Source organism: Corvus hawaiiensis, chromosome 7 (genome assembly GCF_020740725.1).
Source record: "Corvus hawaiiensis isolate bCorHaw1 chromosome 7, bCorHaw1.pri.cur, whole genome shotgun sequence".
Taxonomy (NCBI): domain Eukaryota; kingdom Metazoa; phylum Chordata; class Aves; order Passeriformes; family Corvidae; genus Corvus; species Corvus hawaiiensis.
The window spans coordinates 29253753-29271175 of NC_063219.1; the positions used below are offsets into that span (position 1 = coordinate 29253753).

Here is a 17423-nt window from a genome sequence, read left to right on the forward strand (position 1 = left end):
GAGCTCTGAAGGGATCTTTGGCATGGTGCTAGAAGATTTAAACTATTTTACCTTTGAACATGTCAGGGACAAGCAACACAGTGCAAAGTTCACCAGAATCTCCTGCCGGGGGAAAAAAAAAATTCTGTGACTTCTGCTGCATTATAAATTCACATGCAGCAAAGTGAGGAGATCTGAGATGATCTCAGAGCTTTCTTCAGGATTTGGGGTATGCTGAGGTCAATCTCTCAGTCTCCAATGACAACTACCTGCTGCCAGACCAAAGCTGGTTCTCCCTTTCTGATGTGTTCTTGATCAAATAGTGGAGACTCACACCGAGTGCCCCTTCCCCATCTGCACTTCTGTTAAGGACAGCCAGGAAAGTACAAGGACATCATAAAGGAGAGGATCTCTATTCATTAAAGCAGAAGTGTCTGCCCTCTGAAGTTTTTGCTCTTCATCTCCAAGTGTTTTTTTCAGGCTTTCCCACCCAGCCTTGTGACTCATAAAGGAGCTATTCTGTCTTTCCTTGGCTAAGCTCACAGGGGGCTCCTAATCCAGTGTTTTGTTGTCTTGTGTGTCTGCCTTTAGAGCTTAAAACTACACGGACTCTAAAAATAAAGACTGTCTTTTGTTGTTTTCCTGGTAAATGACCAGTAAGGCTTATACTAAATTATCTTTAAAGGTCATTTATGAGTTCTGATAAATCAAGGGAGTAACCAAATTTCTCTTTTTTCCCCTGACAAGGGGTACTTCCAGAAAGGCCTGCTTGTACTAGCTGGGAAAGTTCAGTGGGCAGGAGTCTTGAAAAGTAATCTTAGTATTGTCAGTCATGACAATGAGAGGCATAAAAATATTACAGAGACCTAGGATGGCCAGCTTGGAACAAATAATTGCTTTCTTGGCTTGCAGACAACCCTGTTCCCAAGTACCCTGGGTTATAATAGCATTTTGTCAGTTTGTTAATCAGAAATGGAAAAATACAGCACAACTAATCTCCAAGATGTGTACACGTGATACTGAAAGACCTGGAACTTCCCAGGAGAGGGATCATCTAGTTCAGAAAAGTGCCTGAGGATTATGGAAATCTACTGCCTTGTCAGTGTGCTGACACTCCTTGCCTGTGCTGCCTCACCCCACACCACAGGCACTCACAGGGCCACAGGGATTGTTCCCTGCTCGTGTCCCCTTTCAACACCCGTAATTTACAGGCAGGTGAGCAGCTGCACACACCGGGTACGTGAAAGCAGCGTATGTTGGAAGCACAACCTCTGTGTACTCTGACAGGTTCAGCAATCCCACTGTTGCTTCCCATAGCTGTCCCAGATCAAAGGGCTTGTAGTTACTGTTCCCTGGCCACAGGATTTTTAGAACAGGGCTGCAGGACCAAGTACATGGCCTGCTCATAACTCAGTACCTGGTGATTATTCATGGACCTTCTTCTGGGGAGAGTTTGTCTGGTTCAGAGGAAATAGGCCATGATTACAGGAGCCTGGCAGGCAGGTGCTTCCTGTGATACCTAGAAAAACCCTGAATCTGACAAAGTGAACAATCAGCCAAACATAAGATTGATGCTAAATATCAGACCTTTTACGTACACTTATTGTTCTCTAACCTTTTTGAACAGCCAGGCTGGCTGAAGGTATCTTGATTTAAAGATATGACTGTACAAACGGTCCACTGGTGGTTTTGAGCATGAATTGATGTGGAGAAAATCACTGTGCTGGAAAGTAATTGAAAACTTTCCAGCAAGCAGCAGCTTTGCGTGGCTGTGAAAGCCACTTGCTGTTTGGATAAATTAGGCTGTTACTGTACCTACACCTTCCCTTGTCAGAGGTGCCTCAGAGAAAGGAAGAGAAGGTGGCTGTGCCATTGTCGTCTTGGGAGAGAAGACAAAGGTGCTACAAGCTGTTGCTTTTTGCATGTGAGGTGAATGGGGCTTGAAGGCTCTTAGATGAGATCTGTCATGACAGCATAAGAGAAATCTTCCTCCAGCAGCTGCTCTGCTCAGGCATCTGTCTCTGTGAAAAACAAATGACAAACTAAAAGCAATGTCTCATGCTCTTCACTGGCCGCTCAATGCATATTTTGGGGGAACAAACAGTTTATTGTCTAGTGATTAGAAAGCACTTGAGGGAATTCCAGCTCACCTGAGGGAGCCAGGCTGCTGCCCTGACAATCATTTAGACAGCTATTGTTCGCTACAGAGCTCAGCTGTGTGCGGCCACGCTCATGTCTTGGGTACCCTTCAGTTGATGCAAATCTTCCCATTTCCTCAAGGACAAGATGAAGCACTAAAATGCTGGGTGGTGCAGAACAAGAGAAAATACAGCCAGTAGGCACGTGTCACTGGTGTCTGCCGCAGTGCCCAGAGCAGTGCAACAAGCCCTGGCAGCTGTGGCCAGAGGACAAAGCACTGGGCACAGTTTGAGGCTTGCTCAGGTGCCGGGTCAGTGGTGCCTTTACAAGACTAGAGCTACCTTTGTGAAGATGGCTTCTGTCTGCCTTCATTGGTGTCCTTTGATGCTGGTTGATCTCTGGAGAAATACACAAATGTACTTGTGTGAATCCTCCTGTGAAATAAAAGCCCGTAACAAAAATATTTTGTTGGTAGTGAATAATATGGATTGGCTTTGTCTTTACCCTGTGGGCCTGAAAGAACATTTACAGGCTGTCCTCCCAGATCTGTGGACCAAAATTTAGGCTCCTTTAATTTAGCCTCCAGGCTGAAATCTGGCCTTTGCTGTGTAAGTCACAGCGTGACATTTTGCAAAGCAGTGGTCAGTGGTAATGTCAGGCTGAAAAGGTTAAACCCTGTTTGCCTTTTTACCATTGCTCAGCTTCGAGTCATTTCCCTGCTGAGGAACTGAGAGAGGCTGGACCTTATGGGAGAGTTCTCTGTGGCCTCAGTTTTGGCTCCAGAGCAAAAGGGTTTGTGCCCCTCTGTTGTTGTCTAGTGAGAATCTGAGTAGCAGGTTTGTACCATTCTCCCAGTCTCATCTGGAGTAGCCCTGAATTCTGTTCAGGGGATCACAGAGCAGCCGTAGGCACATTGCTCATCTGAATGCAACCCATACTAAGTGAAAAAAAGACTCCAGAATACAAATATTTTTAAAAATACCCACCTAAAGTAATTGAAACATAATTATTAAAACTTTTTATGTTACTCTACAGTACAATGTAAATTGTTCCTTTCAATTACATTTTGAAATACACTAGATTACATCATTTAAATAATTGCAAACTCTTAAATTCACTATCAGTGGTAGCAGCGCTGTATTTACATACACTTCTGAGATATTTCAGATGCAGCATTATGTTCCAGTCCCTAAGTCAGTTAAATAACAGACTCTCACTGGGGGGTGTGCTGCTCTTCCACAGGTTCTACACATATGTGGGGTGTATATGTCAGAGAGCAAGAACTCCTTTTACTCATGTTTGCTCTTCTTTTTCTTTTTCTTTTTTTTTTTTTTTTGCTGTGTGCATGCAGCTGAATTTGAGCAAATTGATACCTACTTGATTTGGACTAAAGATGAAAGGCCTTTCTTTTTAAACAAGCATTTTGACTGAATATACAGAGGTGAATAATGAAACACAGTCCTTAGGAGTAGTGGTGGAAAACATAATTTTTTCCAGGTTTCATCCTCTGTTGCATAATACTGCACCTAATTTTGCTGAGTACCCTGACTTTACCTAATGCTGATGAAATACAGTCAATAGTGGAAACCTCTCTTATTGTCAAGACTGGCTTTCAACACGATCCATGCAATGGCAAGCATCATACATCATTCTCCTGCAGTGCAATATTAACAAGTTAAACTATTATCCTTCAGAGATCTCCTCGAGGAGAGCCCATCTCTGTATGTACATGAGCCACAAATTATTGTGAGTCCAGAGGCTGGAGACCAGCACCTGTGGTGTTTGCTTCCAGTGCTATTAAGAGTCTTTGGGGACCAGGCTCCTCCCCGTGTTGTCCATGGAGCAAGTTGAGGCCACTGGGGCTCTTGATGGTCTTTGCATGTGGCAACGCCCCTGCAGGCTCAGGGCCTGGTGTGAGGAGTGCTGATCATGATGTTGGGCAGCGCGTTCCGCCGCTTCTTCCAGGAGCCCAGCTCCCTGGAGTAGCGCCTGATCTGCCTGAACCAGTGGTGAGTCCGTGCCCGGTCGCTGTCCCGGAACACAAACGCCTCCCGCCTGATCTCAATGAGTTCAAAGGTGTCGTCGCAGTCGGGATCAGTGGAGACGATGCAATTACTCAGTCTCAAGGGCTCCCTGAGCAAATGGAACTTCCCGTTATTTTTGTCCCTGATGAGTACCAGCACTGCATCCTTCACAGGCCCTGGCTCGGCTGATTCCAGGCTGGACTCAGACACACGCTTCATATTCACCAGGAGGAGGACCTGCATGTTCTGGAACTTCAGGGTCTTGCTGCCTTTCTTCACCCACTGGCCGTCAGGGGGCTGGGCCAGCTGCAGAGACCCCTCCATCACAAACCGCGTTTCTTCCCGCAGCCAGCCGACAGTTTTGAGGGCAGTTTCTCTCATCTCGATGTTGATGACTTCCCTCTTCTTCTTGCTGTCCTGGCGAAAGGATCGGAGGGTCCACGTGTTCCCCTCCTGCTTGGTTTTCATGTTGATGTGCTCCAGGTGGGACTCGATGCGGCTCTTGGCCTCCCGCAGGCTGCTGTGGTCTGGGTGGTACTCGGTGGTGGCCTTGATGATTCTGCTGAGCAGCAGCGGGTACTTGGTGACCCTTTGCAGAGGGGCCATCAGGAAGGACCTCAAGTTCATCCGCCGCAGTGCTGTGTTGTCATTCTGGGAGACATCGAGGAATATTCTGCAGGGATTTAAGAAGACAGGATGAATCCTGCAATCTCAAATGCCAATGAACAGTGTGATGATGACAGCTGCTGGGCACTGCAGCCCTCTCATTTTCAGCAACCTTGTGAATTCTGTCTTCTCAAAGACTAACAACCATTTCTGCAGCTGTGCTCAGCTGCAGAATCCTGATGAGGTGCCTGGGACACTTGCACATAATATCCTAACAGTCTTCTATTAAATAATAAAATAGCAAGGGTGTGATCTTTCTCTGGTACCCACTGATGTAAACATGAGGCAGATACATCAGTTTATATCAGATTGCATTAATTTGTAATGTCTTTCATCATTAGATTACAAAGCATATTAAATAAGAATTTGGCTGAGCAGTGGAAAGAGAAATGACTCGCCTGACATTGCCCATTAGACCAAGGCTAGGAATGGGAACCAAATTCAAATCATGCGTGCCACAAAGTGGCTTTCTGCAGTGGAAATCCAGCCTGGGCTCCAGAACAGGGACTGAGAGCTGTTCTCAGCTGAGTATTATTTGGTGACAGTTCAGTGCAGTGGGTAGTAGCCAGACACTGCTACCACAAAACACAAAGTACAGCTGGGGACCAGCTGGTTGCCTTAGTGGAGATACCAAGGACTGAGTATTTTTTGAGAATAAATTACTGTCCTCACCCCAAGAGGGAGCAGTGGTAACTAAAGAACATTAGCATCAAACTTTGACCTGGATGGGCTGGCAAAGGCTTCACCCTCAGCCTGCTGCCTTTCTGTCCCCAGAGCCTGGATGAATATGCTCATCCCCCTTCTCACCTGAGCAACTCCTTCTCCTTCTCCAGCGCGTTGAGCATATTCACAGAAGAGGACTGCTGAAGACAGTAGGTCTGGAAGGCTGGCAGCATGTTTACGAATTCCAGGAATATTTCTCCGATGCACACGGTCATCAGGTCATCGTCCCCCTGCAAGTATGCAATAGAGCCCTGCTCAGTTAGCTCAGGAGAGGCACAGCCACGGGGCCCACCTTCAGTCCTATCAGCATGAACCTGCCGCAGGATCTGCTGAGCACCAGACCTAAGGTGGAGCTGGGCTCACCCTTCCTGGTCAAAAGGCAGTTCCTGCAGTTCCAGGGGGAATCAGTGCCTGGAGAGGGGAAGGAAAGCTGGTCTAACTACTTGCTCTTCCACACACAAAGAGCTGTCTTCTCTCCTCTTGTGGGCTCAGCCAGCTCATTAGAGCAAGGGCTCAAAGGCCAGAGTGAGCCTTCTAGTCAAGAGGGTGCATTGTGGCCCCACAGCCTTATTTCTATTTCTCTGCCCTCTAACCACCATGCTGGTGGGGCAGGAAAGCTCCTTGTGGAAGGTAGGGTGCATCAGCAGAAGCAGCCATACCCAGAGCTATAGAGCAGGGAGCAGCCTGCACTGCCTGGCCCCACAGCCAGCCTAGAGCCAAGCTGCAGTAAACTGCAATCCAAGGCAAACACAGCCAAGCCAGCACGAAGCCAGTCAGCTCAGGGCTGCAAGAGCACAGCCTGAGAGACAGAGCAAGCTGAGCTCTGTGCCCCCATGGTCACATTCTTACCAGCATCCAGGCTAACCGGCCTAAAACTAACTTTGATAATGGGGCCATTAAGACCCGATAATGGGATAAATGAGCAAGACTGCTGATGGCAGTGGCATCATCACAGCACAGTGAGTCCAGCAGCTGTGACCTGGCACAAGGCTACTGAAATCAGAATAGCTGAGGGAGCAAGGGACTAGATAGCTGATAGCGGATCATAACCCAGGAGTCCTACCTCCTGTTCCTCTCCTCCACCTATGCTGCCTCACTAATACAAAACCTATTCCAGTCTGCCTGGTCTGGCCCCTTTAGAGGGCAGATGCAGCATCATACCTGGTCAAAGGCCTGATCAATCTCTTCTTGAAGTATCTCCAGAAAGTTCTCATTGAGGTCAATGAGCTCCTGGATGTTGCTGAAGATGCCCTGGAGCTGCTCCTGGCTCAGCAGCCCAGCTGCCTGCATTGGGAGGTAGAACTCCTCTTTGATGATGCGCAGGTCCTCTCCATAGCTGGCCTCTGTGTTGACAAACTCCAGCACAGACTCCTTGCGCTCCGTCCTGCGCTTGTGGCACTTCTCGCAGAGGTCAGCCCGCCTCTGGTTGCAGTTCTGAACATCTGTCTCCACTGAGAAGTCCCTTTCTCCACAGTCGGTGCACGGACGGTGGGCCTCCCAGGCCTGCAGGGAGCTCAGCGTTTCAGATGCCCTGTTCCTCCACTTCCTGGCTGGCATCTGGCCAATGCCACTATCTGCCCTCTCCACATCTGCTGACTTGGTCCGGGTGGCCTCAGTGGGATCCAGGTCATCCCGGGCATCGTTCACACCAACGATCCCGCTGTCTGTGCTCAGACTGCTGACATTGCTCCAGTGATGTCTGGAGCGGAGGGAGCCCCGCGGAGTGCGTCGGGTCTCATCAAAGCTGCCACCATGGCCAAGGTTGGCTTTTGCTACCACTGGACCTGAGAACAGACACAAATTGTTACAGGCACTGCCAGCTGCACAGTGCTCACCTGAGGAACTTGTGCTGGCACAGCCATGAATGGCAGGAACCCTGGGGGGACAAGCTGGATCTGGTGAAGCAGTGCTGTGAGCTGTCTCCCCACCCTGTTTTGCTGCTGAGACTGGTGAGTCAGAAGTAAATGGCTCCCAGGTGAAGTCTGGGATCTGTCATCTCTGCACTGCCCATACCTGTGAACTCATTTGGGCTGCCCCTTCCCCTGCCATCTACCAGAAAGGGACAGAGCAGAGTAGACCCTGATTTCCTGCACACCTGGGTACAACTCAGGATGCTTCCCCCCGCCCAGTTTGTAGAGTTACTCCACATTTACAGCAGCACAGCAGGGCTCAGCATGTGGCCCACGAGCCCCCGAGCATGCAGTGTGTGTACCGTAGTCTCGCTCCTGCCGGCGCTTCTGTGCGTGCTGCCGCGCTGCAGCCGCGATCTTCAGCTCCAGCTGCTTCCTCTTCACCGAGTCTGTCGGCATCGGGTCACTGAAGTGCGGCCGCAGCCGGCACTCCCGCTGGGCCTTGGCACCATCCGTGCTCTCATGGACGATGTCGGAGCTGGATCGGCGACAGCCAGGACTGGAGGTCTGCAAGAAAGGCAAGAAAGGGTTTGGAGCAAGGCTGTGGTGAAAGCAGCACCTGTTTTTGCAGACACTGGACTTCAGCTGCCAAAGGAGAGAAAAGGAAACTCCTCAGCAGTGGGATTGTAAATGTAGCTCTGCTACATGATCATTAAAAAATCTGTTCCCCCAAGTCCCTCTGTCTTGTTCAGCCCTAACAAGCAAGAACCCCTCTCCCTTTGCTGTTTTGTAGCTCTGAGTACAGTGGCTCCGAGGTGGTTGTCAAATAACCATGAACAAGTCAACAGCACAGCTCTGGCTATGGGTCTGTGCTCAGCGACCTGAGCTCACCTGCAGCTGCTCTGTGAAGGTTTCAGCACTGCAGGGTCAGGAACTCCAGCCTCCGTGCCCCACCTGCACCAGAAGCTTGCCCAAGGGAGCACTAGGAGGGAATCTGTCTGAACCCCCAGACACACTGGAAGCCATGAAGGGTTTATTGCTGAACTCCCGGCATGAAATGCAGAGGTACATAGGCAGGGGCAAAAATCTCACTCCTGTTTCATTAAGTGTAATAAAAAAATCTTCTAATGCTTCTAAGTTTAATCACTCATGGGAGTTGGTATCAGATTGCTGTCTCCCAGCCTGCCCGGTTCCTACAATGAAGGGATCCTTCAGAGCTTCTAACAAAGAAAAAATCCTAAACCCATGTGTGAGAGGGGAATTCCTCTCTCTTACATTCCCTGCAGGTGGAGTGTCACTGGATGTCTCATTGCTTGGCTTGTCCTCCCAGGTCTCTGTTGCCATGGACATCGCTGTGGGCTGCTGGCTGTCCTCCAGAGGTGGGAGATCAGCTTCCCTCAGATCACACTGCCCCTTGGAGGGGGATTTGGCAGCAGTCTCAGCATTGCAGCTGCAAGGGAAGAAGCAGACTCCATTGAACATCACGGATGCAGTTCTCCTGCCGTTCCTGACACAGATGAGACTGAGCAGCAAGCCCAGGTTCAAACAACAACCTGCAACAGTTCAGGGAAAGTGCAGGCAGGGATTGTGACTGGTCAGCATGGATGGCTGTGCCTGTGTTTCAGGGGCTCTAAGCACAGCTCAGTTAAGACAGCACAAATTGGGTAACTGTACTTTCGCCAGCATCATTCTGGGTTATCAAGTCTCGGCTGTTCACAGGGCATTTTTGTGTCCATAAAACATGAGGTTCTCCATAGGGACCAGAAACACTCCTTTCTAAGTAGGCCACATCCATATTTGCTGCTATTTAAGGAGATGCTGCCAACACAGAAACCATATTGCTCATCTGGAAGAAAATCACCTGCTATAAACCATAATACTTTGAAGGGATTAGAGGATTAAAGGAGTATTCCCTCTGTTTTTCATCTCATATGATCCCAAGCCCATTAAAATCACTGGAAAGATACTAACTACTTTCAGTGAACTCAGGATCAGGCCTTTGGGTACACTTAAGAGACCTGAAAAGATTGGCAGTGTCTATTGCTCTCACTTGGCAGTTCTGGGATGCCCTCATTCATGGCTGTCTAGTGCTAACAAGGGCCTGGCCTGGCTGATACAGGCAGCCTGTCCAACCCCACGTCCCCCCCTCTGTAGACAACACCACTCTCCAGACAGACACAGTCTGGTGCAAAACCACTGACTTGACAGAGTAGTTGACAGGCTGTCGTTTGTGATACTATTTGTGATACATTTTTTTAACAGGCTCTCTAAGACATCTTATTGCCATGCATAATGAAGCCTGTTGGGAAGAATATTTTTTTTTTTATTTTGGGTTTACTTAGTTTTTATGGACTTGGATTCCTTTGAAAAGAAAGGTTGTGAGGACTGGATATGGATGCTTGTATATACAGGAAGCCAGTGTCTGGAACATATTTCAGGTTATGCATGTATTTTATGCTTAACAAAAATCTCCTATGAGAAAACCTGCTTCTTAAAGGCTTCACTTGTGAACTTAAGCTGATAGGTCATACTGCTAATGTGCAATTCCAACAGTGTCAACTACAAGCAAACACATGAGACAGATGGGCATTCTCCTTGCAGTGAATGACAGTTGGCTCCAATAACAAACCATCAGCCAATACTGAAATCGCTGAAGAGGGAACAAATCTCCCAGAACACAAACTGGCTCTGTTGTCAGGCCAAAAAAGTTGGTTTGCATCTCTCCAGATGATGCTTTTTCATCTTCTTCCATTTATGTTTCCAGGCCCCTGCTGACACAACCAGTTAAAAGGAGTTTACTCGTGGCTGTGCAGCAATGGCAACAGTGCCAACAGCAGGCTCCCGGCATTTGCTTTTTGTTGTCCCCCTCCAGGTCTCTGCTCCCCAGCCTATAGAAAGGGGATACCAACACCACTGCTGTCACAGAGCAGTCTGTAGCACTTTACAAGGTGGCAGTAAGAGCAGCACAGGCACACAGCAAGGCTGCGGTCCCACCACGGTACTGGCCTGGCCTGGCCTGGCTTGAGAGGTTCCTGTCTCCTTCCTCCCTCCTGTCCCCAGCCATGCTTGGGGTACCACTCCTTATGTTTCTGTAACTGTCTGTGTGGCCATGATCTAAAATCAGTCTTGAAATTATATGGGTTTAAAAACCCTCCCTCATGTATTCTCAGACAGATAATTTCATCTATATTTCATTGAGTTGGGTAAAGTATGAACAGTTCAGCTGGGCAAACCCATGGGAGGGAAGGCACAGGTTAATGAGCAAGAAAACTCTTGAAGATGATGTGCCACTGCTGAAAACCACCCTTTCCAAAAGCTGCTCCTGCTCAAACTGTTCCTGGTTGAGTAACACGGAAAAGGGACCATGCTGGGGCACAGAGAGGCAATGGGATGTGTCCAAAGTTAGTAGCAGAGCTCACAATTGGAATATTATCTTCTTGATCACACCACCTCCCACCATACAGAACATATTCTCAAGAGAGATGCTGAGCTTTCATTTGTCATTTTCACAGTGCTTCAAGATCATCCACTTAAATATGGGAAGCACTCCAGAGTATTACTGCTCCTCTAAATGAAGTTGACAGCAGCTCTCTGCTCATAGGGTCTACAGACCAGATGCCACCACTTATTGTGGTTTCCATAGCCCAAAAGGGATATTTAAAAAAAATCTCCAGATGTGATCTGCAGTGGGAATAAGAGCCAATACTACCCAGAGAGCTGAGCTAAGGAAACATGACTGAATATTGAGAAATTCAACCCACCCCATGGCTGGTCAGTTGGAGGTAAGAAAGGCAATGATGCAGAGGCCACATTGTATGAGAGGAGATTTCTTCATCCCTGGTTTGACTGTTCTACTTCTTGTTATGATCCCTCCTGCTTGATGTACTGGCTGTGTGGTCTTGGGGTAAGTGCTGCTCCATGCACTAGTGTGATCAGAAGGATGTAGGCAAAACAGGGAGGATACAAGCAGTTTTGTAGAACCACATCCTAGGGCTGGTCCTTTAACCTTTGCCTCTGGCGTAGGAGGAAGAGGGGACATTGCCAAGAAAACATGATATTGCTTCTTTCTCTAGTCCCCTCCTCCTGGCAGAGATCTGTGCTGCCAACAGGTTCACACCACTGCCTGCTCAAGCAAGTCAAGTCCCCTCTGCCCTCACACAGAACTGTAGAAGGGGGGACTCTGGCAAGTTTCCATCTGTTGGATCAAATCACTTATTGGGACAGGAGTTTGTGCCTGGGGTTGGTGTCAGTTTTTTCTGTTCTCCCCAAGAAAGGTGATGCACTTGGGCCAGCACAGGGAGGACAGGTTGTCTTTGAACGTGTTTTTAAACCTCTTGTCATCATCTCTGAATTGCATGGAAGTGGAGGTTCTGGGGATGGTGTACAACTGGAAATGCACCTGCTTTCCTTCACGGTCTCTCTGACCTTCTTCATGGTTTTATCATTGTCCAGGCCAGCAGTTCTCAGCCCTTTCCACATGTTCCTGACTCTTTCTGACTAATGGAAACATTTTTGTGCACGTCTTCCCTGCTGTCACCTGCCTTCCTGACTTGGAGTCCTCTGCTAGGTGAAGTTGGTATTGTAGCCACTATCCTGGTGTCACCCCAAATACAGCCCATCACTCTTTTCAGGAAGCCTTCTTAGTCATGCTCTTGGCTAAATTGTGCAGGTTTCTGTTGTCACCATGTCTCCCATTTCAGAGAGACAAAGCCATGGTCCTTGCATGTCCTTATCCTGAACAATTCGCCACTAAAGCAATTTCAGAAAGTGGACTCTATACTGAAAAGCTCACAGGATTTCCACCTAGATGTCAACATCCCTTGTCAGCCAGGACTACCACCTAAGTTAAGGGTATCCAGTGACCCATGAGGGGGCTAAAGCCACCATAATGATGAGACTGAAAATCAAATCTTCACTGACAAAATATTAAGTCAATTGAATGAATCTTAAGTAATTAACTATGAATTACTAGGGAGACTGTTAACTTACAGACGAAACTTCTTTGTAAAAGTGACACTTACACAGAAGCACTAGAAAGAGAAGACAGTTTTAGCTATTTTATTCTGTGATGCTCCATCACAACATCTCTATCAAAGGCTTGCTGAGCTCAGTATCTGTGGAAATGGGACCAAATCCCCAGCTTTCAGCTCATTTCACTCAAGACTTAGAAAAAATGTGGCCTGGATGCCAGCGATCATAATTTAGCACCCAAAATGCGGACAAAAATCTCCCACCTCTGCAGTGAAAACCAGCTGGAGTTGTGAATATTCAGGGACATTACAGTCTCAGGTGAAAATAATGGAAAAATGAGAAATTTCTAAAAAAAAGGAAACTGGAGTTTCCCAATGACCAGTGCTTTGGCAATAACAATTACCATTACTTGTTATTACTCTGGAAAATAACAAGGCCAGGGTGGTTCCTTCACATATAAAAACACCTCTCTAATACTGAAACCATTGTCATCCACATTTTTAGATCAGCTGTCATTTTGGTGTTAATAAAATCGCTTCATAGATTTTAACAAATCTAACTAGGGAGACTGAACACATTCACAGAAACAAAAACCACTGTGGATATTAAAAGTGCAGAAACCACACTGAAACCATAAAGGCCCTGGGCAGGAAGTGTTTGGAGGCCGGGAGAGTAGGGGGAAGGAAGTTCAAACACACTCCCCATTTCCTGTACTTTGCTGTGCACGCAGCTCAGGCTCCAGATACCAGTGGAATCACTGATCTGCACAGAGACAGCTGTTCTTACACCCTTACTGCTTGTGCCGTTCTGTGTATTTCATTTCACGTTAATGACAAAAATAGCCTAATCCATTAAAATGGTTGCGTACCATAACTTCCTTCTCTACCTCTTCCCTGAGTTTTCATACTGTAGAAGAAAAGCACAAAGGCTGGGCTGGACAGCCGAGGGAAGCACTGAGGGCTCTGACAACACCTACTTCCCTTTGGATTATAAAGTTGCAGAAGTATTTCTGCTGTCACTCTGGCTACAACTCCACAGAAGTTCTTTCAGACGACTCTCATTCCTATGCAGAAGTCACTAGCACCTCCTCTAAAACCCGAGTCCATTCTCAGCCCATGCATTCCAGAAATAACAAGACAGCATACAAGGTTGATGCCCTGGCATTTCACACACCCATCTGTGGGTTGCAGAAGCAGCCAGAACTAAGTCTAATGCAGTTCTTGGCAAACCCAACCATGAAAGCCAAGTGCATGGAAACAAACCACTCCACCAACACTTATTCCTCCTTTTCCCATCAGCCTTATCTCACGATAAGACAGTGATAACTGCTCCAAATTCTTAGCTTCTAAAACTTTGCTGATTCCTACTGAGCCACCCTGCATAGAAAGGGATCCCCATTTCTTTGGCAGGAGGGAGGTAACAGGACTGCAGCGTCCAAAACCAGGATAGAGAAAGCAGTAGCTGTGCATCTTACCCAGAGAAAGGGAAAAACCCTGGATGGAGAAGATGGAAGAAGGCTTTACACAAGTATTTTCTCTGGCTGCTTACACAGAGATGGCAGAAGGTCAGTATTTACAAGTACTTTCACTCACTGCCTGTGCAGGTTACCAAGAAGGGGTTAAAGACTCGTAGCAGCCATCTTGCCCTTGTGTGCCTGTTCACTACATACAGGCAGCAAGTGAAAGTACTTGCTGCTGCATGTCACACTATCTAAATTCATGTCCTGCAGTGGTGGGAGGACATCTTTCTTCAAAGGAATCATTAGTACTTTGTATCCTTTGGCTGTCTTCTACTTTTAACAGATGCTAAAAAAAAAAAGACATTTTGGTAATTTAATACAGAAATAAAATGGGTGGGAAACTGGGTGTCAGAACTACTAATGGCTGTTGTCTTTACAGGGTTAAGGTGCACAAAAAAGCAAAGTCTAGATGAAAATGCTTTTTGATGTTTAATCCCACGCAAGGTGGAGCTTAAGCCGAACAGCTTAAAGACAACGTCCATGTGGCTATCAGAGACTCCAAGATGAAAGGCTCCGCCAACACTGCATTTATGCTACAGGAATTAAATGTACATATCAGGAGAAAGACTAGATCATTAACAAGGGAACTGCTTTCAGGTGACCCCACGGAGCATGTTACCTTTTCTTAATAAGTTCCAAGGCTGAACCTATGAATTCATCCTTCATTTTTTGTAGCTTAGCTCCATAGCTGGATAAGTCTGTGGCTTCTAACAGCAGCGATGAACAGCAAGAGGACTGGGCTTCAGAAGCCAGCGACTGCCCTGCAAGGTGGAGGACATCTTTTAATTGTCTTGTCTCTCCTTTCTGCTGCTCATCACTGAAGATCTCCTGCCCAGCACTGTGTATTGCTCCTGACTGTAGAGGTGATCGTGGAACAGGGCTGGAACAAATAGGGACTGGTGATGAATCTGAGATGGAAGTCTGGAAGGTTCTGTCCTTCACCTCAGGACTGCTCATCTTGAAACCATCCCATGTGGCTGGGTTTTGGGAAAAGCCAGCAGAGGTGTGGTTTTCATGGAATACATCATCATCCTCCTCTGCTGTGACAGCAGGTTCATTCACAGCTTTGGTCCCTAAAGCTTCTGGACAGACATTCTTACTGTTTTCCTCCTCCAGTGTCTGGTTTGCAGGCAAACCCTTTTTCAAGCAATCTGCTGGCCCACTGCTGCTGTCAGATGAATTTCCCTCCTTACTTCTCATTTGCTTGAACTCCTCAAAGGTGGGTATGTAGAGCCTCCCTTTGCAGCGGCCTTTCTTGCTCTGTCCCAAAGTGACTTTGCCATCTGTTTCCCCACTGTACTGTTCTACGGTCTCTGGTGCTCTGGATTTGCTCATCTCATGGCTTTCCCCAGCATGCTGAAGGGGCAAACTAGGGGAGCTATTCTGCCTTCGGAGCTGAAGCCTCCTCTGAGCCTCCTGCTTGATGTCTTCTGGACTGATGATCCTGTGTGCAAAGCACAGTCCCTGCCCTGCTGTGTGGCTGTGCCTGAGAGCACTGTGTTCCACCAGAACCGTGCAGCAGTTCACAGCACAGCCGTTCTTGCACTGCCGGCACACCTGGCATTCAAAGAACTCCTGGGCCATCAGCTCAGGCAGGGCCACCTGTGGGCGCACTGGCTTACAGGGCTCTGCCACCTTGCTGCTGTGCAGCCTCAGCTTCTCCTTCAGCTCTTTTTTGGCATCCCCGTGTAGGGCTCTTTCCTCTGCAGAAGGGAAGAGCCACGGAGGCACTTTGGCAAAGGGAGGGAGGAGCACATTCTGTGCAGATCGAGATGTCTGTTTAGCACGGAGAGAGAGGTTCCTCAGTGAATCTGATGCGCTCAGTACTGGGGCCACGTCCACACAGCCTTCTGTCCACTGACTGGTGCCTCTATAGCGGAAGATGATCTCGTTATCCAGGCTCCGGCAGTGAGAATACACCCCACAGTCAGCAACTGTTGCCCAGTGAAGGTTCTCCACACTCCGATACATCCGGTTTTCCACAGGATTGGCCAAAGGTGCCTTGCCCGTGTGGCAGGCAAGAGTGTGGAAGTCCCCAGAAAAAACATGAGTGTCTAGGTTCTTTAGTGGATGCATTCTGCTAACCGAAAAATCCTTTAAGGCATGTTGTGCACAGAGCTGATTATTTTGGCAGCTCGAGATCACCCGGCAGTGTTCCTGTCTCTCATCAACACTGATGTATGTCATAGCAAATGCACATGGAGGCTCTAGGACAGTGGCGTCTAGGGGGAGAGGAGGGAGCTGGGGTGTCGCTTAGATGCCAGTCAATGTCCACAGACCACAGACAGCAAAGTGTGCTGCTGGGCACTCAGATAAGAGAGCTCTCACATGGGTGGAGTCGCCATGCGTAGTAGACCTGTGAATGGAAGGAAAGATGAGTTACTGAAGCAGCCTGGTGCTGACTTGCAGGATGCAAAAGCAGGTCTGCTTCCAGGGTATGCAGAATCCAACAGCAACAGCTTGTGTAGGAGCAGAGCAGCGTAATGGGGCGATGAGCCGTGGGGCTTGGGGCAGGGAAGCTTTTTCTTCTCTAGCCAAGCCAACAGTGGCCTTACACTACCCATCTGAATTTGGAGAAGTTTATCCCACCTACCCTCAGCAATTCCCTCACAGTAACATTGCTCTGCTCTAGAGACAAATGCTCAGAAGTGCTTGCTGCAGGTTCAGCTTATTCACACAGCAGCACTAAGGAGATGGCAGGTTTACAAAAGATAGCAAGGTTCTTTCCCTCAAATGGAGTGCAGAAAAGAGTGTGTGGGTTAAGGGGGATGCTGGGGGTGGGAAAGGATGATGTAACAGTGTGATCTCCTGGAAGATTCAAGTAGCAAGGAGGAAGAAGAAGGCTGGCAGGTGGTGGTTTTGTGCCTGACAGTCACACTGCAGCCCCTTATTGCTCTGATTCACCCTTCACAAGGAAGATACATATGGTTTATTGACTGCATATGGTAGCCAAGCATTGCCAAGGCCTTTCCAGTGCAGAGATAAAGGTACCTTACAGACTTTCACAAATGCATCCTCCTGACTCCTTAGCCATGGGCTCAAATGATCATTTCCCCCATGACAGCTCAGCAGAGGCCCCAAAAGAGAAACGTGCGCTTTTCAAGGCTCCTCCTGTGAGCTGTGTTCTGCACTGTAAGGCCCAGGGAATCTAAGTGACTAAATCACATGTTCAGAGTAGAGAGTTAAATCCCCAAACTCCAGTTTGGACCAGCAGGATGAAGGCTAAGTGGCTACATCCTTGCTGGAAGTGGATGGAGCCTCCTTACACTGAATTGAGAGACTCTAGATTTTTTTTAAGGATTTAGGCCTCATGGACTTGCCAGCAGTCACACAAGACATCAGTGTCTGCTACAGCCCAGTCCACTCCCTTCCTTGGCAATCAGAGGCAAAGGAAATGAGTGAGTGCCATAAGTAAAGGAGAGTAAGATTGGGCAGGGGATATGGAATTAGCCTGAGATTCACAAGGGCAAGATAGAGCTGGGATGGTGCGGCATGAGTCTTTAATAATAAACCAGGCAAGAACCAACCAGGTTTAACACACAGGAAGACGTC

The 17423-nt window shown here is 47.9% G+C and overlaps 1 protein-coding gene across 4 annotated transcripts in view; it reads right to left on the minus strand.

Moving 5' to 3' along the window:
• Positions 1 to 3087: 3087 nt before the first annotated feature.
• The window catches only part of LOC125328998, a 45672-nt gene continuing 31336 nt past the window's right edge, over positions 3088 to 17423 (minus strand). For 3 of the 4 annotated variants that reach the window (XM_048310350.1, XM_048310349.1, XM_048310351.1), the window contains 6 exons: positions 14491 to 16227; positions 8657 to 8831; positions 7744 to 7948; positions 6693 to 7315; positions 5616 to 5761; positions 3088 to 4815 (listed from right to left, as the gene is read on the minus strand). In XM_048310350.1, coding sequence (XP_048166307.1) covers positions 4020 to 4815; positions 5616 to 5761; positions 6693 to 7315; positions 7744 to 7948; positions 8657 to 8831; positions 14491 to 16058 — 3513 coding nt within the window. In that variant the 5' untranslated portion in view covers positions 16059 to 16227 and the 3' untranslated portion in view covers positions 3088 to 4019. The remainder of the gene's footprint in view (positions 4816 to 5615; positions 5762 to 6692; positions 7316 to 7743; positions 7949 to 8656; positions 8832 to 14490; positions 16228 to 17423) is intronic. The other variant, XM_048310352.1, reaches the window with a different exon arrangement.